Source organism: Neopelma chrysocephalum, unplaced genomic scaffold, assembly GCF_003984885.1.
Source record: "Neopelma chrysocephalum unplaced genomic scaffold, ASM398488v2 Primary Assembly neopelma1_59, whole genome shotgun sequence".
In the NCBI taxonomy this organism is placed as follows: Eukaryota; Metazoa; Chordata; class Aves; order Passeriformes; family Pipridae; genus Neopelma; species Neopelma chrysocephalum.
In genome coordinates, this window is record NW_020897714.1 from 16,571,981 (window position 1) to 16,596,170 (window position 24,190).

The window sequence follows — 24,190 nt, forward strand, 5'->3', positions numbered from 1 at the left end:
CTCGGTTCTTAATTCACGGGGAGGGAAGAAATCTGTGGTCAGCACTAAGGCAAGGAAAAAGGAAGGATAAGTGAGAAGTAACTCCCAGTGATAAGATAAAGAGGGTCAGAGATTAGGAAACTGGACAGGAGGCCATCATGTGCCAGCTGTGCTATCTGTGGGGAAGCAACAGGTCAGAATCTGAAAAAAAGCCAGGTCAAGGAACCACAGTGTCCTTGCAGGCCTGGAGCTGGGAGCAAGCAAGAGCAAGCAGCAGTGGACAACAAAGTAAGGTCTCGGAGCTGGCTGGTGCAGCTCCTTAAGTAGTCTGTGTTATCCTACGTGGCAGCAAGGCTCATCCCTGGTGTGGGAAGGGTCCTACCGCACCTTCTGCAAAGCTCTGCTGCTGAACAGCCCTGGGAGCAAATGCCTTCCCCAGTGGCTCTTCAGGTGCCACTATTTACTTTGTGGTCCCTGGGGGTGGGTGTATGCCCTGGTAATGAGGGGGCAGCTGGGAAACCACTTTGTTCTCTCTGTACTGCCAGGTGTTCCTTGACCTCTCTGTCATCCTGCAACCCTGGAGTTGCTCTACCTCACTGCACTGCCTAGACCCAAACCTGCACATCCTCTGATTTCCAGCTTAGCTGCCTAGTTAACGAGCAGCTTGGAAATAACAATCTGAGGGCCTTGCTTCATCTGCTTTACACTTCAAACAAGCTTTTTTGAGCAGCAAATGGAACTCCTGGGGTGCAGGAGGTTCCAGAGCATAGGAGCTTTTCCAGGTGTGAGGAAGACAGGAGGCTGCTTGGCGATGGGAAGGAATCTGTCAGCAGGGAGGAGAGTAGCCTGTGTGCCTCCACTGTGACAGTAGCAGGTGGTCAGTGACCAAGTAAAAGTAATTAACTGCAAATGGTAGTTGGAGACACCAACTTTTCAACTGACCAGCAAAGGACTAGCAGTGTCAACAGCCTTCATGGGAAGAAGGCTTGTGGAGGCAGGGAGTCTTTTTTGAGGTTAAATACCAAAAGGATCCTTCTTGCTTGCAAGTGGCTTCAGACTGGAGCAGTGAAAGAGGCTGCCTGTCTTGCCAAGGGGACACAGAGCCAGGCTACTGGAAGTGGAGCACGCAGGACAAGGTCCTCATTATGAGCATCACAAAGAGAATTGAAAATGAGGATGGGGAAATTGGATTTTCTATGTGCACATGGGCACATGCGAGATCTCTGTGGGGGCAAGTGGGGTTTTGGGAGTAGAAAGCAGAGAGGTGAAATAATTTGATGTTCCAAGAGAAGGCATGGGAATGGGAGAGACGTGTAGTGCTCCATTCACTGTGGCCCCCTCATGTCTGAGTGCCTGTTTATTCCAAGGCCCCCTCCCAAATGCTGCTCCTGTATCATCTAGTCCTGTTCAAACCACTGTTCTGCTGGCCATGATCCTGAAAGATGCTGAGTGTTTCCAACTCCAGATGAAATTATGAGGGTTCAGGTGATCAGCAGCCCCTGAATCAAGCCTCTGTGTTTTTCTCATCCTCCTCTCTGTGTTTCAGGGCGCCTCGCTCCCTTTGCAGTCTCTCCACTAATACCATCTGCCCCTCTTGCAGCGGGAGCTCCTCCCATCTTCCTGTTGCCAGAGAAACAGCCACCTTGGCAACCTGCTGTCATCCTTGAAAAACACATGGAAAAGTCCTCCTGATTGTTATGTTTGATCCTTCAGGCAGATCTGGAATATCACTCAAACTGACATGCATCTCCTGTGACATGATTACCTGGGGGACAGCGAGTGCATATGCATGTAGGGCTGTGTAGCTGTGTGGGACCACGGTTATGTTTGAGGGCCTGGGAGCGTATGGGGTTTTTTTACTATTCTTTGCTCACTCTAAAAAGAAAGGAGAGTTCTGGCTTGGAAAAAAAAACAAACCCAGACAATAAACAGGAATTTTGTCCAATGCAGGGTTTCCCATTTTCAACAGCACCTGTGCTTCAGGACCCCCAACCCCTCCCCTTTTCTTACCTTTGTGTGCCCAGAATAACCATGAACAAGAGCTTGTGGGTGTCAGGCACCTAAACAGTGCTGGGTGATGCAGAGCACTGCCCCTTAGCCATGTCCCCATGGTGCACATCATCATCTCGTGTGGCAGAGGGGTCTTTATTCTCCATTCTGCGACAATTTGGAGCAGAGGGAGGCAGGGGCAGTGGCATTATTCTCCACTGCCTTACACAGGGTAGGTAACATCAAAGCCTGTCTCTGTGAGCCTGAAAAGAAGAAGATGATGCAGTTGCACTGTAGGGATTTCAGAGGGAAAGGATTTTCTGTTTGCCCAAGTTCAGGTCAGGAACTTCAAAATTTTGGAGAGGGCAGGGGTTTCTAAAAAGTATCAGGCATGACATGGGGAACAACCCAGTGTGTAATTAGTAGTCTTAAACCTAAATAATTTATTTGATCCCTATTTTCTTCTTTTTTTCCCTGTGCAGAGCCTGGATGTGCGGCAAATTGATATCTATTCTGTCCTCGAGAACAATACAAAGAACCCTTCACTCAAAAAAAATCCTCCAAGGAAGGTAAGGCCAGGGCCCTATTCTTGGAAAGTTTCCCATATGCACTGAGCACATGGGGAAAGAAACCCCACAGAATTGCCATGACCTGGCAGGCAGTAAGTGTGTCTCCAGTCCCACCAAAAGGGGAAAACAGGATGTGGCATGCAATCGCCAGCTGGGCTGCACATGTAGCCTATCTTCCCTCTTCCAGGAGAACCCTTGCTCCTGCAGCTCGACCAGTTTTGGCACTCACAGTTTTGAGCAGATGCTTTGCTGTATGACATATGCTGAAAGGCATTGAGGGGTTTGGCATCACTGCTCCCTCTGAACAGGATGGACATTCATGGAGAGTTGGGCAGATGCTGGTCCCCACTATTGCCCCTTCCAGATTATTTAGACAGTTGAGAAGTCCTCTGGGGTAAAGGGATCTGTGCACCAGCAGCAGACCCTGGACGCAGCTTTCCTCTCACCAGCATTTGGTACCTGAGAGCCATTTCATGGTAGCAGAAGCTAAGATGGTCTGAGCAGAGGCTGGGTTGATACAATCTCTGTCAGCTCTGGGGCTCAGGAAAAGGCAATGTGCCTATGTTTTGGGCTCGTACTAAATTCACTCATTGTGAAAATAGATGCAACTAGGAATATGCAGGTGCAAATCAGTTGTGGGGGCCACATGAAGCAGACCAGGAGTCCACACAGCCTTCTACCCTGCCTTTGGCAGGCGTCAGCTGTTTCATATGGCCAAAACTTGCATCAGGCACACCAGGGAATACTTCCTTCCTATCCTCAGAACTTTGTTTTTCTTTTCTTCTCCAGACCTCTTATCTGCTTAAAAAATATATATTCACTTCTAATGTTAGAAAATGTTCCTGAAAAATGTCTTCTGCTTCCTCCCACTTCTGTCTTATTGGGGATAATTCCCCTGGTTTCACATCCCTCTGCTTCATGAGTGTGTCTCATTCCAGTGTCTGAGGCATTTTCACAACTCCCACCTTTGAGGAAAAGGTGGTCTAAAATCAAGCGGCCTCCTCTGTTTTCAGAGTTACTTGCCACGTGGTCTGGTCCCACGGCCACTGGCCGCCTGCAGTTACTGCTGTGGCACCACTGTGGTTGGTGGTAGCAAAAGCAGTGATAGGTCCCTGATTACTGAGGAGAAAGAAGGATTGTTTTATATAGGCCTGTCTTACATGATGCACTGGAAAAGACAGAATCCCTGGGTTTGTGTTCTTGCTGCATTTTTAATTAGTTGGATAGGGTCCCTCTTCCTGGTCCTGTTTATTCTTCTGTATACCTTTACCAGCTACCCCTTTCGAAAGGATTCAGTCTGGGTGGCAAGATACAGGATGTGTGAGGTTTCTCCTTACCAGGGAGCTGTCTGAGCTGTGCTGAGTTGTTTGTGTGTGGCCCACACCATTCAGCTGCTGCTTGGAGGGGCAGAGGGTCTGTAAAACAGAGCAGCAGCAAAGCAACAAAGCAAGAGCAAAGGAGCATCTCTATGTGAGCAGGTCTGGCACCGGTAGTCTTGGCCAGGGTGGGGTAAAGCTCAAAGCAGAGATGGGAGAAAGAGAGGAGAAGAAAGCAAAGAGAGGGGATGAGATGAGCTCTCACACGCTGCCAAGTGTCCTCAGTTCTTGTGCTGGTCTGAAGGAAGGGAAGTGTGAGTGGCAGGGCCTTATGATCTCAGCACAGGAGAATTTGACTGCACTTTCCACTATGGTTGCAAGCACCTTGATCAGCTTCCCTGAGTCATTCTGGGCTGTCACCGCCTGGGACACTCGTCCTCCAGCTGGCTTTTAGGGTATTTTCCCTAAGAGTGAGACTTGTGGGTCAGTGGGTTTGGCCTGTGAGTGGGAGCTGAGATTGCTGAACAGTGTCTGACTCTGCTGCAGAGGGTCCAGCCTAGCCCTTGCTGTGGGATGCTCCACATGGAGGGGGAGCTGTAAAGGGAAGCGGGGCAGAGAACCCCTGTGAAACAAGAGCATTTGCATGGACCGTTGGCCAGTTTGGGTAGCAAGGGGTTAATCCCACATGCTTTGGAGGTGCCTCCTCTCAGCACTTTTGTAGTGTTTCCCTTTGGTGGTGGCAACAGAGAAAATGCTAGTGTAGGTAGGGCTCAGTTCAGCCGGTGGCATTTCAGCTGCTTGCTGTGTAACCTTGCTTACAGCAGGCCTGTGCCACACAGCGCTTAAAATATCAGTCTGTCAGCGCCTTGTCTACACGAGGAACGGTCGTGAGGAATAGACTCAACTGTTGAAGAAACAGGATTGAGGAGGTCAGGGAATTCCTCCTTCACAGAATCCAAAGTGATTTATTTTTTTACGGAGTCCAATTTTCCCTCCCCTCCCAGTCTGACAGTTTTTTTGGGGAAGAGTGACTCGTAAAGGAGGCATCTTTATCCCTTGGGCTGGATTAGTCACGTTTGTCTCTGGCGGAGCAACATTTCTCACTATAGTGGCTTCTGTTTCAGCAGATCACTTACAGGCATTTCTAACAGAACAAACGTCAGTGCCTGCTTATTAAGAATTAATTCATCATCTTTTGAATGATTTTCCTCCATTTCTTTTTTCTCCTTTTCATCATTCTGCAGACACCTCAGAAGCAAGCAACTCTGGAAGAATCCTCTGATACACTGTATGAGAATATCTAACAGGGAAAGATATCTGACCCGGTGTGGACCAGACATCCTTCTGTGTGGCAGAGCTACTCTTACATCCCTGATGAGATGCAGATACATGCAGAGATCTACAGTAACTTCAGAGCACAAGCATGAGGGACTTGTGAACCCCTGGCTCCTTCTAAACTGCCCTTCATTAACAACAGAATGCATCTGTTAAAATCCCTCGGGGCTCAGTCTGCATTGATGCAGCAAAGCTATTTTGCAGCAAAGCTGTTTGATGCAAAAGAAAAGCTGCTTTTTTCAAGCACTTATCTTGGGAATGGGCAATATGTGAAGGTTTGTCTCACCTGCCTTGGCTGAAATACTTAACTCTCGATCCTCTGCAAATGATGGGACAACCCAGAGATCTCCTTGCTTGCTGGCTTGAAGTTCAGATCCTGACCTGCAGCAGTCCACCTGATCCTGTGCTTGTGGCTTTCCCAAGGAGGCCGTCAGGCCTACATGCATAGTTTAACCAGATCCAAGCATCTACCTGCCCATTTTTCCTTTCTCAGGAACCCCACAGTGAAACATGCTTTCTCATAATCTGCTAATCCCATCAAGTAGTCACAGATGCCTGCTGTGACCATACTCAGGCGACTCAAATCAGTGCCTCCAAGTAAATGCTTCCTCTTCAGCAATATAAGCAGTTTATGGTGAGGACTGGATGCACTGACAGAGATAAAGGTGGAGGAAAGGAAAACAGAGAAAATATCCCTGCCTGACAACATGTCTCAGTGACAGTGCCCATTCCAGAACAAGAAAGAGGAACAAGGAGGTTGGAACCTCAGGAAACTCCCTTGCTGGGGCTACATGAGCCAGGCAGGTCTGGGGCCAGGTTCCAGCCTAGAGAAGTTCAAGCTGAGTTCCCCAGTTTCCTGTTCTCCTTGGCAATGGCCTTTGTTATCGCTTGGGATTTTGAGCCTCTGTGGGAGCAGGCATGGTACTTCTGGCCCACCAGAACCAATAGGTTTGCCTTTGTTTCAGCTGGCTGGTGTACAAGGGTATAAGGCTCTTTTACCCCGTCCCCATATGTTATTTGGCCAGGGAGACCAGTTCTGAAATGACTGGAGGGAGGAGAAGCGCGGCCTTAGAAGTGAATTTTCTATGCAAGTTCTTCTCTTCCCTGTTAGCTGGAACTTGCCTACCATTTGTGCTGATGCATATTCTAGTTCTGATAGGGAAGAGGTTACATTAAATATCCATGTAACACGATCAAACCAGTGGATCAAAAAAGCCAACGCTGTTTTATCTCAGATTAAAAAACAACAACAAAATAACAACCAAACAAACCAACCCAAAATAAGAATATGCAGCATAATTTGAGAGGAATCGTAGAAACCTCTTTAAAGAAGAAGATCAAATTAAAATTGAGCTCCAGGGTCATAGGACCCTCTCTAGTAGAAGATAATGTTGCTATGTATCACAGATAGAGGCTGTGGAAAATGTCTCCGGGGCCTCCAACCTTCCTATACTATGTTTAAAGAGATAATCCGCTTATTGCTTTGCTCTTTTTATTAGAAGAGATTTCAAACATGCAATTTGGACTTTCTTTAACCACAGAAAAATGCTTTTCTCTTCCCAGTGCTGAGGAATTCATTTCAGAAAGAGCAATGAATAGACAGCATGGCTTATTAGACCTGTTTATCATTTGTTAAGAGATTGCAACGATTATAAATAAATATTTTTAAATAAAGTTTTAGATTTTACTGATCTGAACAGGAAACCTTTGTGTTCACAGAAGAGTTTACAGGCATAACAATTCCTTTCCTTAACAAATTTGAAGAAATGATGAAATGAATTATAAATATATTGCAATATGGCAATAAAATATTCAGCAGAAGCTGGTGGATTAGATGAAAAGTAAAAACTTTCAAAATAATAATGCTTAGGTTTTGTGGTTTGTTTTTTAAATTTTATAAATGCTAAAAATACTGTGTGCTGCTGGAAATTTCCTGGCAATGATCTTGCTTTGCAGAGAGTTGATTTGTCTTGTCTTTCTGTTACCTTTTTAAATAGCATGTTTCTTACATTTATGCCTGAACAATTCTATATATTAAATAGCTGAAGCTGTTTAAAATGAAACATGAGAGAAAGAACAGTATTTGGAATGGAAAATGCTATTCTAGAACAGTCAGTGCTAAAGTACTGGAAGAATCACACCAGGTTCTGATCAATTAAGTGAAAAAGTAAAAATTTCCAAGAAACACTGGCAAGTGTGGGGATTTGGGCTGTGTGCCAAAACTTGTCAAAATCAGGGCGGGGGGGGGGGGGGGAGGGGGGGGAGGGGTGGAGGGAGGGGGGAGGGGGAGTCGCTGTGTTGATTTCAATGGCTTTTGGGTTGGCCCTGCAAGGAAGGGTAGAAGGCTGCTTCATGAGAGAAAGGAAGTTTAAATCTGTGTAGCCACAATCTAAAATCACTTCTTTAGCATCGTGGGCCATGGGCAGCACAGCAGCGACAGAGCGTGTGCGAGAGAAAGGCATACAGCAGAAGGCTGTGGGAGCAGGGATGTTTCTAAATGGTATGGATTCCAAGGAGGTATGAGGAAATGCCTGCAGGCACAGGTAGGAGAGACTAGGAAACATAATTTATATAATATTGGTATAGCTACCTCATAGCAGAGATTTGTTCAGGAACAAGGCAGTCATTTAGTCTTTTTGTCATCATTTGGTCTTTTTGTCTTACCTGGCTCTATGGCCCATGAGAATAAGTGCAGAAAATGCATATTATTAGCAAGAGGAAACAAGTTCCTTTTTTTGAGTGTTGAGCAATTGGGGGAAAAAAAAAAGGGAATTAAGGATTGGCTCCCCCAGCTCCACAAAGGGGAGAAGCAGTGACTGGCTTGTTGTGTTTACCCTACACATTTTGCTTTAATCTGAATGCTGAGAATAGATTTGTCTTAAAAACTGTGTCCATAAGGGTCTCAGATCCACTTGCTCCACTTGCTTCTCCCAGAATGGTGTTGTTATGCACAGAGCAGGCTCTCTGGTTATAGTGGTATAATCTTTGATTCCCAGGTGTTGAATTATCCTTTTCTACTGACAGGATTCCAGGGAAGTGTAGACTTGTTATCAAAGTAAGCAGTGGTCCGAGGTGGAAATGCACTGCTTGCCTTCTTGTAAAGGAGGTCTCATATTAGCACTAGGATCCTTTGCCCTCTTCACCAGGCGTGAGCCTTTGGTCCCGAGAGATGCAGTCTCTCACTATGATCATCCTCAGTGTTATCTGGCATTGCTGCAAAGGGTGTTGGTGACACTGAGGTCATCTATTCCCTTTAAATCAACTCCTTCCTAATGTTTTACAGCAGATCCTAATTTGAGAAGGGGAAAACCAGGGTGCACTTGAGTGGTTCGTTGGTTTGTTTGGTCCTTTTCTGCAGAGGACAAGCTCTTGCATGGGTACCGTTTTGTCGTATGACACATGCAAACTATATTTTGCCTTTATCTCTAAACAAGACCTTACTGTGGTGGATAACGCCAGTGAAATGTATGTCCAAGGTGTTCTCCTTCATCATTTCTATCTTCTTTTCTTTAACCTTCTCAAGGGTGTCACTATTGCAAATCAACTCTAAATACCCAGCTAGGGCTGATTCTTTGTCAAGGCAGATGCTTGACTGAACAGCACCCAAGAGAAATGGTTATTACTGCTCTGGTTTGCACCGCTGTCCCACCCAGCAGTGCCATAAGGGTGTGCAAGTCTGGGCCAAGGGCAGGAGTCTCTTGTTCCAGCTGGGCTTTCTCTTGGAAAGACCTGATGTTTCTTCAGTCCTTGGCCATGCAATATTATGACCCTGTGAGACAGGGATTTAGGGAAGGCAGTGAGTAAAGCCACCAGATGGTGCCCTAGGTCCTCTCTGCTCTCTTTCCTGTCCCCTGCGTGCCCACATCCCCCGCCGCTTCCCTGGTAACCCCCAGACCACAGGCTCCCAGGGGTGCACAGCTACAGCCATGCAGAACATCCCTGCTGTGACTGTCTTCAGCCTCTGGGGTTGGTGACTCTGACGCTCTTCACAGCTCTGCACCATGGCTCAGGTGCCACCAGCACCTGTGAAGAGATGAGGACAGGACAGATGCCCCTCCTTTGCATCCATTAAGTCTGGAGCAATTGCCTCATCAGATATCAATGTCTCTGTCTTGGCACAGGACTGCCCATGCAAGGGACAGGAGAGTGGCTGCTGACACCATCATTTTGTCAGACTAGTGTCTGAAATGCAAAATTGGCCAGATGTTGGGGGCTGCTTGGAGCTGCCACCGCTTTCTTTAGCTGTTTGGAAATGGCATCTTATCTTGGGTTTGGAAAAATTTATGGTGTGTCCATTATGAAAAAAGCCTTTGCACCATTTGCTGCTTCTCTTCTTTACTATGTCAGGAAGCTGATGAAGGCTCAGACACCACTCTTTCTGTATTTTGGGATTCTGTTGTGGTCAAGATTTGCTATGCACAGTGAAGTTATCATTGAGAGTTTATAAATAAAAAAGAGCAGCATCAGTGATATCTCCAAGGGAAGAGGAGAATGTGAATCTTCAGGATCTTCTGTTGCTTGATTTTAGGGCAAGCCAGTTTTCGCTTCTGTGAGGGATGAAATGTTTTTCTTTGTTAATGATAAAATAGAAATGCAGGTTACTATTAGTAAGTAGTACGTTACTAGGTCCTGTAATACTAACCAGTCCTGTAAACTGCTGGACTGTGTTATGAGCTGTGGATCTTCAAGGTTCACAGCATCAGTGCTGCGATGATAGAGTTATCTGGGGACAAAGGGTGATGGTGCTTTGACAATACCAGGCAGGTTCCCATGAAAAGTGGTACAGGAGGACAAGCTGTCAGCTTCTGAGGCAAGGACTGTTTTGGCAGGATTGGGAGGGCTCCCATTCCGGGACGGAGGCTTCTCTTCACTAACCGATGAACCTCTCCTGGAGCTTCTCTTTTCCTTCCCCTTTTTGAAATATGTGGGTTGTGTTGTATCGCTCTGGGCCACGTGAAGATTTGGATATACAGCTGGTAGGGCCAGGCAGGTCAGCCACCCTGCCTTAAGGAGTCAGAATGTAATTATCCAAATTGGAACAGGGTGAACATGAAAAAGCTAGCATATGGGCTTCTTCAAAACGTTATGTCTTTTAATAACCTGTCAGGGCCTCTGGTTTCTATCCCATCTGAAAGATTCGTCTGCCTACAATTTTGTGCCATGATATCTGAGCACTTCCAGGGGTAATAATTGTACCCAAAATACCCGTAGCACAGTGAGCTTCCCTCCCTTGTGAGAGAATTAGCGCTGTAATGTCCGTATTGGTGCTTTTGGCACTGACACGTGCCATTAAAATCAAAGGTTGCAGAAGTTCTTGCAAGGCTCAGTATGTCATTTCAGCTTCATATATGGAAAAAATGGAGACTCAGGAACTTAATGACTTCAAAAATTGCAGACGATCAAAGGTGAAGTTGGGAACAGAATTCAGGTTCCTATGTTCTTATTTGCACCAAGTTGTCCAGGTAGCAGCCAGTAGCTGGGAAAGTAGGAGCTGCTGAGCTCCTTATAGTTTAGGGAAAAAAAGTTTCTTCCTGAGTCACCAGCACCAGTTTCTGCAGCACTCTGCTTTTCACTTTTGATTTCTCATGCAGGTATCAATCAGACTCACGTCTGTCTGGCTGAGGTTTGTTTGCTGAGGTAGCAGAGCTGCTGGAGAAGTTACTCCTTTCTTTTACGGATGCATCCACCATTTTGGCAATAAGTAAAGCTCATCAGAACCAAATTACCATAGAAAGCCAAAATATGTATGCTGTACTTCCCCAAATAAATGTTTAGAGAGGGAATGTGCTGAATTGTTGCTCATTCACCCCATAAAGCCTTTCTGATTCCTGAAGAAGTTACTGAACTTGTGGAGAGGAAAGCAAATGGCTGCAGCTGAGTTGCAAAGGCTCTCTCCACTTGCAAGGAGGGGAGGCAGGAAAGTCCCTACCATTGCAACAATTAGATCTGGAGAAGGAGGTGTGAGGAGAGGTGATCATGCTGATAATTACGTGAATGGAAATGCTTACCATTCTCTTCAATGTTTAAAAGAAACCACAGTTTGAAGGTGATGTAATTTCTGCTTGGTTGGGTTGTTTATTCAAGCAGTGTAGTGCAGCGCTGTGCTGGCACATGGGAAGAGAAAGCAAAACTTCATCTCGGCTCTTGCTCTTGGGATTTCTGAATGCTTCCAGACTCATTCAGGTCAAGGCAGGGTGTGAATCTGAAGTACAGCAGCTCTTCCAGCATGGCCCTCTGTACAGCCCCGCCCTTGGCTAAGGAATGTGCAAAACGCAGATGGGTGTTCTGAAGGAAACAGTTTAATAGAAGGAATTGTAACTCTTCTCCTTCTCCTTCCCAAAAGATTTAACATAATCTTGCTGTCCATAAAAATCAGGTTAGCTATTTTGGGTTCTTGCAGAGCTAAAATGAATGTAGCATCTCTCATTTCCAGTCATGATAAGTCACTAGATAGCAATTCTTAATTGCTTGATTAATCTTGAATTTTCAGAGCTGACAGTGCCTGTCCTAGCACTTAGAAAAGAGCTACATTTAAAAGAAAAGAGAAAGTGCTTCCTTTTTCTTTTTTTTTTTCCTTTTCTTCTCTTTAAGCACAGCCTGCAAGGTAAGAGCATGAAATTACAGAGAGGTCTGTAACATATGTTGTCCTGAGGAAGATGGACCATTAAGCAAAGTGAAACAGTCAAAGGTTTGTGAGAAAGTAGGGGAGGTGATGAATTAATTTTAGCATATGTTTCAGCAACTCCTTACAAGACTATCTCAAACTCAAATGTTGGTACACTTAGATTTGCGCATTAGGCCATGTTTTTTGTTTAAATAAATAAGCAGAAAGGTTTCCTTCATGAAGATCATGACATTTCTAAGTAGGGAAAGGCAATTTAAGTTCAACAGTTATGGGGGACTATACCCTTGTGTGCTTTGTGTATGGTTGGACTGATAATGATCACGGCACATGCCTCCCCTAAGGGGTGTTGTTAAAAAAAATATAGACCAAATCAGAAAGGACATTCGAACTCCCTAAAGAACATCTATAAAGTTGTTAGGACTTTTTTTTCCTTCCCCTCCCAGCAACATGTCTGTGGCACATCCAGGCTGAGCAGCAACATGGTGTATCAGCCCTTTCTTGGGAGTAACATATTATACTGTCGGGTCTCCTTTTCTGTATGAAGATAGGCCAGAATATATGATGGCACAGTGTAATGTAAAGGTGTTAGTGGTACTCAAGTTGTCTTTCCTATGGTAGATCTTATCTTAGTCTCATCCCTCTACTTATGGAATATTACAGCCTCTGAATTTTTTCTTTCCAATTAACTGCTGTATCTGGATGCCACAGGCTTCTTGGAAGAGGTAAGCGCTTGTCTCCTCAAAGATCTGTGTAATCCAAGGGAATGTATATTAAAACACAAGGAGTGACATCACTGCTGTTCCTTCCAGATGATAAACCAGAAAATCATAGTGATAAAAAGGAAAAATTCTGACTATACACCTCCCCCTCCCAACCCCTCTGAATACAAGACTCCCTCCAAGGTTTCCCGCATGGTTATTTTGGTCTACAAGTGTCTCCAGTAATAGTGTGGAGAAGGGAAATTTCCACCATGTCCTGGGCTGAGACCTATTGCTCTGCAGATGTCCCAGTCAGTGGACAGTTAAACAGTCCCAAAGGCATATTGTCCTCATGTAAACCCTTCCTGTAGTCAGGGTTTCTTTAGTGGTTTCTTGTGTGCTTTGCTCCATAGTCCTGTGTGAATCAGGTGATGAGAGCTCCTCTGGGATGCTGTCTTGCAGTCTTGTAGATTAATGTTTTCTTTGCTTAATTTAATTTACATTTATATCATTTCTACTCACTCAGACAACCCTAAACAGTCTTTCTCGCTCCCTGGTGCTTCTGCACCCCTGAAGTTCTCATATGCAATTCCCATGATGCTCTTCACAGTTGTTATTTGGCCAACCTACACATGCTGTAATCCCTTCCAGCTTTTTTATCATTTTATGTTCCTTTTTTTTTATTTCCCTCCAAGTTGTTGACATGTACCTAGCACCACGTTGTCCAGAACTGAACATGTCTTCGAACTGCGGTCTCACCACTATATTAAAAAATGGGACTATTGCCTATATCTCTGAGAAGAGGTCTCTGCCTTTACAACCCCAAATTAAATTAACTGCATGATTTTTGCTGCCATATCACATTGCAAAAACATATTAAATCTGCTGTCTACTGTCTCCCCAAGGTCTTCTGGTATTTCTGCTTTCAGTGCTTGAGCACAGATGATTCCTCTCTTCACCTCAGTTTCTGTCTTTCAGTAGCTCGTATGTTGTACCTACTGCCTTTGTAGACACGTGGGATCATTCAGGGTTCCTCTTTGAGGAACAGCAGTGTGATTCCTTACACATAAGTAAATTCTATCTATTTTTTTTAGCATGAAATAGTCTGTCTCCATTTCCCTTCCAAGCTGTCCCATGATAATCTGCCTCAGTGCAATTAAAAGGCGTGTTACTCTTTTTGGTTTCCAGATTTTCCTATTTATAACTGTATAGAGCGCTGGCCTGTATGTTAATAATCTGCAACAATCTGTTTGAACGTCGCATACTGAGGATCACATGTTGAAACTCTTTTTTTCTGGAAAAAGGAAAATGCTGTTCTTTCCTTAGGAATTTTCTGTCCCAAATGTCAAGAATATGGATTAGCTTTTCTTTGCTGGGGAATGACATAGTAAAATGTTGCTTTGTGCTGGAGACTATTTCTATGGGTGGCTCAACACTGAAATTAGCTTCCCTGGGAAATAAGGTCTATCACAGTAACTGCCATTGTCCTCCTTTTCTCTGGTGTAAATGCAGAGCAACATGAATAGAGGAAAGGGGAAGAAAACCCTCATGAGGCCAAAACACTTTGCTGCATACATAATTTTCTTCCTGGGGAGAGAACAAGAAAAAGAAAAAGAAAACCAAACTGTTCATGTGACAGATGGTAGTCAGATCAGCTAATGTAGTCCTAGAAGGTACTTGGATATTACGTTTAGGAAAATAATATAAGAACTGATACAGAAGGGAATACATTTTACCATATCCTACTTCATAGATAAGAGAATATGGAAGAATTGGTTAAGGCAGGCAAGACATTAAAAGTGGTATTGTAGCCGTGATGGTCTAAAGATCCTAGGGAAGCAAGGTTTGTGGTGAAAGGTAAAATCTTGTATTAGATCAACTGATAGAGCTAGAAAAAGCAAACAAGCTTTTGGGCTCGGGGTCTCTTTATCAGATCTGACAGAAAGCAGCAATATTCAAGCTAACTACAGGTTAGATACAATTGCTCTTAGTTTAATCTAATTATATTAATCAATTGGACCACTTGAGAAAAAAAAGGAGCACCTATGAAGCGGAAAGGGGTGTGAGCAGTGACTGACAGGCTGCTGTTTCTCTGATGGAGCACGAGTGAAAAAGAGTTGTTTGTGTTGGTGACAAAGGGAGAAGTCAGCAGGGAGGCTGTAACCAGCCAGGGAGGCAACAACTCTGTTAAATCCATGAGCTTTAGTATCGAGGGATTATAAGTTTTAATGCTGAGCTTTAGCTTTTGGGAAGGTTTTGTAGGTCTCCTTTGGGGTAAAGGATTGATGGGTTCAAGTTGTTGCTGTCTGACAAATACCCCCCTAATGTCCTTTACTGTCTGACTGTATGCGCTTGTTCTAAGGCAGCAATTATTTAGTTTCATTCACATGGTTTCTGTAAGGGTATCTCATGTGCTGGATGAAGTGATGAACTGTAGAGATTCAGGAAGAGTACATGCAGGAACAAAGAATTGCAGCATTTTGCTATGGGAGGAAGAGCATTGATGCTGTCTGTGAAGCAGTGCTGGCGTATTTCATGTTTGATGCTCTGGTGGTATCTGATTCTATTTCTTAAGTTTTCATCTGCGGATTTGCTTCCTGTAATGAGTTGCGAAAGGGAGAGCCTGAAGGTTAGGAAGAGAGACACAGGAAAAGCCCCAACCTTTCAGGGACAGTAGTTTAAGAGATTTTTTTATGTGTGGATTTTAGCGTGGAATATTATCACTATCAGGAGCACATGGTTGAAGGAGGGAATGCTACAGTAGATATAAAAATAAAATAATAAGCAGAAAAACAGACTGGCAGAAAGCTAAAGTGGTCAGAAAGCTAATGTGCCAGTCCTTGTTAATTTTGGTAGCACTAGACAAATACCAAACAAACCTTGATTCCTTGAAAAGTGATTTTCCAAAATTGCTGTTGTTGCTGTCATATCTTTATTGCAGTAAATTCATATCTATTTTATGGAAGAGTGACCTTGGTGGATAAAGCAAATCACCAATGTTCCACTCAGAGCAGGTGCTACAATATCTGCAGGGCTGGCTGAATCTCACAGCTTCTTGGTGTGTTGTGGATGGCTGCTGGTCTTATTGCATCTGCTTTACAGAGAAAGTTGGATGGTCTGTAGGTTCTTGTGTGTGTGCTGGCTTGCAGGGTGCCGTTTTTTAATGTCAGTTAAGGTGTCTAGGAAGCTGATGCCAGTGTAGGAGCAATCTTGGGACTGAGTAGAGCAGCAGGGAAGCTGCTCATTGAATTTGTGGTTCGATTTCATGAAGGAGTCTGAGGTTTTCTGAGCTGTCTGCATTTCTGATAGAATGTCGCCTGTGTTTCCTATGCAAGGCCTGGCTTGGTGGTGGTATGTTTTTCAGACTTGGATCGTGAAGAAAAATGGCATATTGGGGTATAAAAAAGCTGCAGGAAGGTGATCTCTCTGCCCCCTACTTAGAGTTTGGCAAATAAAAGGAGATGACTAAATGCTGTCTGAAGAAGAAAGCTGGATGCTGCATGATGTAGCAGACACAAAAACTTCACATGGTTCAAAAACAAAAATACTGAATGTATTATTGAGCAAAATCCTTTGGGAGCTGTTAAATACGAAGACCCCAGCTGTTTCCCCAGCAGGGAAGTGCCTGACCACAAGATCACCAGGTCATGGGGGGAGTCATCTTGGGCAGCCGACTACTAGGGTTTGTCTGTTCAGCACTCTGGGAGGCAGGATGCTGATCTGACTCCGTACTGCTATTTCTCAGATCTCTTCTAGAGAAAACGAGGGGTTTTCTTCTCTTTCATTGCCCCAACTAGAAAGCATATAATTACGTTTTTATTTACTTTCCTGACTGCTGCGGCAGGCCCAGGCCTGTGCATCAGGGCCCCAAGTGCACCACCAGCAGCCTCAAGAGGGAACAAACCCCGTGCTCAGGGGTCCGTGTTATCTCCCCCGGAGTGGGAGTCTGGCGGGGGGGGGCGGAATAGCACAGGACGGGGCGCAGAGCCCGGGGCAGCGCCCGCCCTACCCCGCCACTCCCCGCTCCAGGCAGGCAGCGCTGGGAGCTGCCCGAGCGCTCCTCGCCCTCCTCCGCGCCCGGCCCCGCCGCGGAGCCCGCCCCGCCGCCGGCTCCTCCTCCCCCGCCGCCGCCGCCGCTCCGCCAGCAGCCAGTCGGGCCTGAGACCCGTGCCCGGCTGCGGGGCCTGCGCCGAGCGCCGGCGGAGGGCGGGCAGGGTACAGGGCAGGGGAGAGCAGCGAGGAGGAGCAGCGGAGACCGAGCCCGCCGTGTCACATGAGCTGACAGGACTCGCTCCCATTCCCGGTCCCCTCCACGCAACAAAGACTCCGGAGCTCCTGTGCCCGCCGCGGGACGGGGCGGGACGGGGCGGGGCGGGGCGGGGCTGCCATGGGACCCTGAGGGCCGCCGGCCCGCACAGGTAAGCGGTGGTGGGGTGTGTGTGACCCCGGCGTGTGCGGCCTTTGCTGTTATTTCTTTTCCGCCCCCCATCGCGTCCCTCCGCCGCCTTCCCGCGTGTGAAGGGCGGGAGGGGGCTCTGGGTATTCCCTGCGCGTGGGTTCCTGTCCTGCTCGTTAATCTCCAGTTCCTTCATGTTTTACGGCGATCAAACAGTTAAAGCCGTGGGGGGTTGTCCATTGCCACCCCTCTCCTTTCTCTCCCCTCACCCATCCCCCTTCCCTCCCCCCACTATGAACCCCCACGTAGTGACCTTTCTGGCTGTTAAGGATAATATTAAGGCGATCTTTATTTTTGTTAAAACGCCGTCCTGCTTACGAGTTGCCTTTCCCAAGCCAGATTACTGCTGGCGGTGGTAGGCAGCCCGTCGCCCACCGGGACTTGCCCACTGGGACCGTGGCTGGAAGTTGTTGACAGTGGCGGGGGTGCGCACGTGTGCCACACGCTCCTCGAGCCACCGAGGTTTACTGCTGGAAACTCCCGCTGGGAGGCCCGGCAGCCACACCGACGGCTGAGAAATACCCCAGCAAGGCTGGCGTCTGAAGACTCTGCTTGTTTGGGAAGCCCTCTCCCTGGGTTTTACTGCCTGTGGATGTGGAGAGTGTGACGCTTGAAAGGGTGCTGGGGGCATGTAGGTCAGGAGAAGTTTGTGTGTGGGAGAAGGGGGTCACGGGGAGGTGGGCTGGGGGTGCAGGAGGAGCTTGCAGGGAGCTGGGACGCCAAGAGTGATGGGAATGGGGGGCTGTGGACAGCCTGGGCAGGGTGCTTGGCACGGCAAGTGCTTTCCCTTCTGTGTGTGTATGGTTCAGTGCGATGCTGCTGAAGAGAACAGTGGTATGTGTGAGGGATGGTGGTTTTTTATTTTTATTTTATTTTTGGCTTGTGACTCTCTATGCTGTGATATGAAAATAGTCTGCTCCTGGGCATGGTCAGCATCTTCCTTTGTATGCCAAGTGGCCACTGGGCTTGAGTTTTAACGAGGTAGCCCTTGACTCTGGAGGTGCCCCTTAACCCTTGTTCTGTCCAACTGGGAGTGTTCTTTGGGAAGGAGTCTCCCTCTGCGCGGTTATTTTGGCTTGTGAGGACAGAGAAGAAACCGCAGTTCCCTTTCAGAGGGAGATGCTTGGCCAGCCTTGATAATTGTGTTAGATATCTTCTCTTTAAGTCAGAATTAAACATAAGTAGAGCTAGGAGGTCAGGAGGAACAAGCCACCTGTTGCCAGGTGCCTGTGAGGGCAGAAACAGTTTCTGGCAAAGCCATTTGTGTTCAGGTGGTGGTGCAGGACTGTGGTTCAAGCAGTAGGAAACTGATGGCATGCCAGGGAAGGTGGTGGGGAGTGTGGAAGCCAAGAGCGTGTAGCACCTTCCAGTGCAGCTAATATGTCCCGAGGTGTTTCACAACTCCTCTCACTGCAGAGTTTGGAAAGAAAGGGAGTACATGAGCGAAGAGATTGGGCAGATGCTGCTATGAGTCTTGACTGTTCAAACACTGTGAGTTAGCTCACGTGTGCTGCCCCCACCCCAGCATTTTTAAGGAGTGGCGTTGGGGTCCTTGTTGGTGTCCTTCAGGGTGAACCAGATCTGCAAGTTTATGCCTGTCTTCATGTAGACTTGGACCTGGAGTTTATTTTTAATGAAGGCGAAAAATCTTACGTAGTATGACTTCAGTTAAAGCAGCAAATGTTCCAAAACTGGGCAAAACTGTGAAAGTAGAGAATTCTGATTTTTATTGTGCATTTTTCCACAACTCCTTCTTTTCCCAAGATTCCTGTCCCTACTCCCCTCCCTTTGCGGATGTTTCTTGGTCATGGTGGAAAACAGAGGGGAACTTGTCAATAGCCAGATCAAGTTCTGCTGCTGAGGGCTGTGAATGTGACTGGTTTTTAATGTAACCAGCTGTGTTACCAGGGTCTGGACTGGGACGCTGATAGTTTGTTTCATTTCGGTCATTAGCATCTGTAGAACAGTAATAATTGTGGCTGACAACTTGTGTCTTCATGAAATACGAACAAAGGTTGGCTTTTTCTGTAGAGTGGATGGGAGGCTTAAAGCAAAAGTTCATTTGTCCCTTCCCTTCAAAAAAATGTGCAGTGTATTTTTGAAACTGAATCATCAGGTACAATGCATTTCAAGTATTTTAAGCTATTTTAATTTGATGCACTTTGGCCACGTGCTCAATGGAAATTGTTAGACAGTCTTGCTCAGATTTGTCCTGGCTGGGCTCAAAGAGGTAATGAGGGAATCTCCTTGCTGTGGCCCTTTCTAATCTGAGCAGAGCAGAAGTATCTTATAAGGGGTGGAATATTTTGATGCCCTGTGCTCTGAGCAAACTGGGAAGGGAGCGTGCAGGGCTCTTGTCCACCAGCCAGGCTTGGATGTGCTGCCTCCCACTGAGGGACTAGTGTTACCTTTTGGCTCTCTGAGCTGTGCTTTTTCAGAGGTGTAGCACAGGATGGGGCACGTGGTGTTTGAGGGCAAATTCCCTCCAAAGTCGCTTTGTCATGGAAGTCCATAATAAGGATGCACAGATTCAGGAAAGATTATTAGTGTCTGATGACCTGACCAGAATTGTGTAATGACACTGAGTAAGAGATAAAAGGTTTTATATCCCATAAACTTGGTTCTCGCTTCAGGGTGAACTGCAAGGCTTTTGAAAACGTGTGAGTTTGATGGCTTTCTGGTAACTGCAAATAGGTGCAAACATTAATCACTTGAAACAAGTCCTTAAAAAATAGGAACAGACACAGATTCACGTTTAATACTGCATGTATGGTTCTGTGGGTGACCCAGCAGCTCCAGCAGTTTATTCATTTATTTAAAACAGCTTTGTAGTTCACCTTGAAAACCACTTCCTGCCATATGGTTATATTATTTCCCTATGCCACATTTTTTGCTAATTATCAAGACCATTTGCTTTAAAATAGGTGTTTTTAATTTCACAGCCTTGTCTGCCTCTCCTGCTTGATCCTGCCCTGGAGTCAAGAGGCTGTGTCTGTTCATTCTCCATGGCAACAGGCTGTGATTTACTTATTTCAATTTAATTAAAGAGCAGATATCAAATTCCAGGCATCTTATATGTTCCTTATATTAGAAAAATATCAGTGGATCAGTCTCCACAACAGATCTACCAACCTCAAAAATAAAATTCCCAACCACTGGTTTCTTTCCCAGTCCATCCCCTTTGGAAGAGTTTAGGAGAGGGAGGAGTGCTTTGGCCTGTCCTCAGGTGGAGCGAATGGGGGCTGCTGGACTGGGATCCTGGTAAGAGTCGAGTTCTGGACTCCTGTAGCATTGCTGATTACATTGGGGTGCCAGTTAAAACCTCAGCCCATTATGTCTCCTCTCCTCCTGCTGATGTTGTGCAGCTGTTGGGAGATTTTGAGGCTTGACGGTCGGCATGAACACCTCAGACCTTGACTGAAGAGGGGAGCATGGGTTGTGTGCTCTGTGCATGGACTCTGCTTGCTGGGCCTGCGCTTTCTGCAGCAGCTACATCTGCTGAGTGTGACACCATTTCAGGCTTGAGTAAAGGGCACAGTGGGCACAAACATCGGCACTTGCTGCAGTGAAAATGCAGAGAATGGCAGTTCTACTAGAAAAGTGATTGTGTTTTTCAGCTCTCCCCATGTGAGATTTTACAAGTCCAAATCCTTAAGTGTTGTGTTTTTGGTCCATCTTGAAGCCTACCTATTTTTTGATGCGTGCATGATACGGCTTTTGGTTTTAAGCTGGTCACAGCACAGAACCCACAACGCCCTGTTGGTTTAAGCATGCCTGGCATTTGTATGCAGGCTAGAAATGAAGGCCACTTTTCCAAGCTCTGTGGTTGTACAAATACTAGTTTGTGTTAGTCAGGGATAAGGAAGCATATGAGCAATGACAGGCAGTTGCTGGTTAAAGAGAGGATAGGGTCAGGAGAGGACCTTGGAGGTGGATGGAGGAGTGTCGTGAATTTACTAACCTACAGGTGTTAGGTTTGGTAGTAAATGGACGGAGTAGACCCTGTGTAATTAAGGAGTGCCAAAATTAACACTCCTTTTTGCCTTCAATACCAACACCCCAATTCTTAATAGGATTACTTTCCCTTGAAGGGACTGTTCAGATGACTCAGCCTTTGGAGTACCTGCATGCCGGTGGTGGTTGCTTCCTAGGAGAAGTTGTATAACTAGACTCAAGTGCTATTTCTGGGCTCTGCTAATGTGTGGAAGAAGACAAGTTGGCTGTGCATTTTTATTAAGCCTCAAGGAGCAGTTATCATCAGAAGAGTGCCTGCACAAAACTACACCTTTGGATTTTTTTTTTCCCCTTAGTGTTGCTACTCCTAGTGCTTTTTCATAGTCACAGCTGGCAATTCTAACAACAGACATAGGTTCTTGCTCCTCCTAGCCCTGCCAAAGCCCATGAGGCTATGTCAGAAAATATTAGATTCTCTCCTGGCTTGCTTATCTTCATCGATTGAAATTATGTACAGAGTTTCTGGCTGAAGATTCCTGGTGATCACACACCAACTGGGCAGACCTTCTCTGAGTCCATGAAGGTAGCAGTTAAGCATGTGTTTACTAGTAAAGCTGAGCATGTTTGGTCTGCAAGCGGTACATCTGAAATCTCATAATGTTGTTCCTAATAAAAACAGAATAAAACCAAGCAAAACCTCAAAGCAAGCTTTTGTTTGTTACTGTATTTAAGCAGATACATTCAAAGAATTTATAGCCAACTGGCAACATTCTTAATTCTTTATTACTGGTTTTACTAGGGTACAGGCATGATCTGTATTCTTTAAGAGTGCATCTGTTCCTCTTGCTTATCCAGCTTTGAAGTAGACCTCGCTGATATTAATTTCTGTATAGGCTGTAACCTCATCTATAAAATGGAGGGAATACTTCATACAGGCAGCTGTGAAGTTACATTTATTGTCTGTAAATTGCTTCTAGTAATTGAGCAGAGGAGGTGGAGAGAAATAAAGACAGTGGAGTAATATGGGCTTGTTTTTTTTAATCAAAAAAACTGCATTATTTTTGTTCATCTGATGATGTAGAAGCTAATGGGGAAAGAAAAATGCACCCTGAAACTAATTGTTAAGTTTGTAATGAAAACAGACAATTTTTTAGCATAGTGATGAAGGCAGCCATCTTGTTTGATAGTAACAGAGTCCAATTTAGAAATAGGGAGAATTATTATTGGAAATCCTGCAGTACCTCTCATATTTCTGTCTGGCTTGGGTCTGCTCAGTTTTAGTATTGTTCCTTATCTACATGGCTACCTTCATCATCCAGTTCATAAATGCCTTGGTAAGGAGAGCTTAATAATAGTTAAAACTACCTGGTTTAAGATTTTTAGCAAACACCTCTATTGCAGTTTTTTCAGCTAGGCCCCTTGTTTTGTGCTGACCAGTATTTTTGTTGGATGAAACTGCAGTTTCACATGGGTAAAGAGGGATTTTCTTGCTGTGGCTGAACCATTGTAACCACTTGCTCATCCTAAGAGGGGTGAGCAGCCTTACTCCTGGCTCTGGCTATATTCCTTGCCTTGTGCCTATTCTGGTGCTAAATGGGTCCAGCTTGTTCAGCTTTCAGAAAGCTGACTTGCCCAAAACCATAAAAAAGTGAATTATTCTCTCCGGGGACAGAGAGCTGGACCTGCTCACCAGGTTCAGGCTCGTATCAGAGCTGCCACGCAGGAGGGGTGATATTTGTTTTGCCAGCAGTGAAAGGTAAGGAATGAAAGAAAGGTGAAAATGCCCCCCCCCTTTTTTGGCAGCAGTGACCTATTAACCTGGTTCAGTTGTAATGTGAAGCCTTGCCCTCAGCCTTCGTTTTCAGATTCCTCCCTTTCCCTCCACGCCTCTTTTTTTCCCTAGAATATACTCATGTGCCTCCAGATGCTGACTTCATTCCCAAACAGTATTTTCAAAAGGGGAAAAAAAGGGAAAAGGTTGAGTTTCACTGCCTCTACAATAAAAGACAGACTGTAGTTCCTGAGAGCCTGTTGCTATGAGCCTAAGAATTATTATTATTATTAGGCTCATATATTATTATTAAAGGGCTCAAAAAATAATAGCCATAATCCTTCCTTATGAGGAGGCAAAAGGAAACTGCCTGAAGGGATAGCTGTAGGCTGAGTTTGTGGAAGTTCTTCCCCAAACCCGGTGATGGTCACTGTTTGGACTGAGGCCCTGGAGCTGATGGGATCAGGTGGTCTGGGATAAATGACAAGGGTAGGGAAATGTCTGGAGAATTTTCTGCATGCCGTGTTGAGCCAGGCCTGGAGTTGGGTACCACGGCACCAGGAGGAAGTCTCTTTATCTCCAAACTGTGACTTGCATTTGCTCCAGGTGCTATGGCCTAACTAATTCAGGCACTAGCAGAAATTGGGAAGGCCTTGTGGGACGCTGCTGTGGTATTGTAGAATGGCACTATCTTGCTCCAGGGGTGCAGTGAAGCCAGGGATGTGATGAAGCTCAGACGCCAGGGGAATTGGCCAAGGCAAACTTTGCTTCTGCTGACTGGCATGGATAGTGTTTCTGCCTCAGCCTTGCTGTTGATGGATCGGTGTATCTGCATTAGCCCTTGCTGCCTGTGGGGAAGATGTGTGTCCACGGAGACACATGCCTAAGAGTCTGCTTAGCAGGGGCACAGTGCACATCAGAGTGTGCATTTGGGAGACTAGACAGAGGTGTCTGGTGGCCTACAGGAATTGCCTCATGGCTGAAGAGGCAGATATCATGCCTGTCTGGTGAATTTTATACAGCATGAAGGTAAAGATGATGTCAGTGAAGAGCAGTGCCAGAAGCAGCAGGATGCAGTGAGCCGGTGCATGTGTGGACTGACCCAGCAGCTGTACCTGTCAGGAGGGGCAGGTTGCAATCAGTGTGGTACGCAAATTAGAAATGTTTGTGCAGCCATTTTCAAAGAAGGAGAGTCACAGGGAGGGACGAGGGAATTTGCTCCAACTTGAGAGTTGTTAGAGATTTATTTCGTGCTGTACTGCAGTTGGTTGGGTTGGGTTTTTTAAGCATTTAAACCTAAATTCTTCTTGTTGGTATTCAAAGACGTTATGGCAAGAGAAAGATTATTGTAGGGTTGTGTTGCTTTGCATGGTAAGATTATACACTGGGTGGCTGTTACAGGGGGTTTGTGTTCCAAGGATGGAGTGAATAAAGGAAAGAATCAGTGCATTGATATTAAATAATGATGCCACTGGATATGCTGAGCACAAAGTGTCTT

General features: G+C 45.8%; 2 protein-coding genes across 6 annotated transcripts in view; both read left to right on the plus strand.

Moving 5' to 3' along the window:
• Nucleotides 1-7,045, plus strand: part of NFAM1 (NFAT activating protein with ITAM motif 1) — a 54,067-nt gene extending 47,022 nt beyond the window's left edge. For all 4 annotated transcript variants that reach the window (XM_027680096.1, XM_027680099.1, XM_027680097.1 and 1 more), the window contains 2 exons: nt 2,451-2,537; nt 5,098-7,045. In XM_027680096.1, the coding sequence (XP_027535897.1) occupies nt 2,451-2,537; nt 5,098-5,157 (147 nt within the window). In that variant the 3' untranslated portion in view covers nt 5,158-7,045. The remainder of the gene's footprint in view (nt 1-2,450; nt 2,538-5,097) is intronic.
• A 9,656-nt stretch (nt 7,046-16,701) lies between these two features.
• The window catches only part of TCF20 (transcription factor 20), a 130,609-nt gene continuing 123,120 nt past the window's right edge, over nt 16,702-24,190 (plus strand). Inside the window, exon 1 of one of the 2 annotated variants that reach the window (XM_027680092.1) lies at nt 16,702-16,929. The gene's annotated coding sequence lies outside the window, so the exon portion shown is untranslated. The remainder of the gene's footprint in view (nt 16,930-24,190) is intronic. The other variant, XM_027680095.1, reaches the window with a different exon arrangement.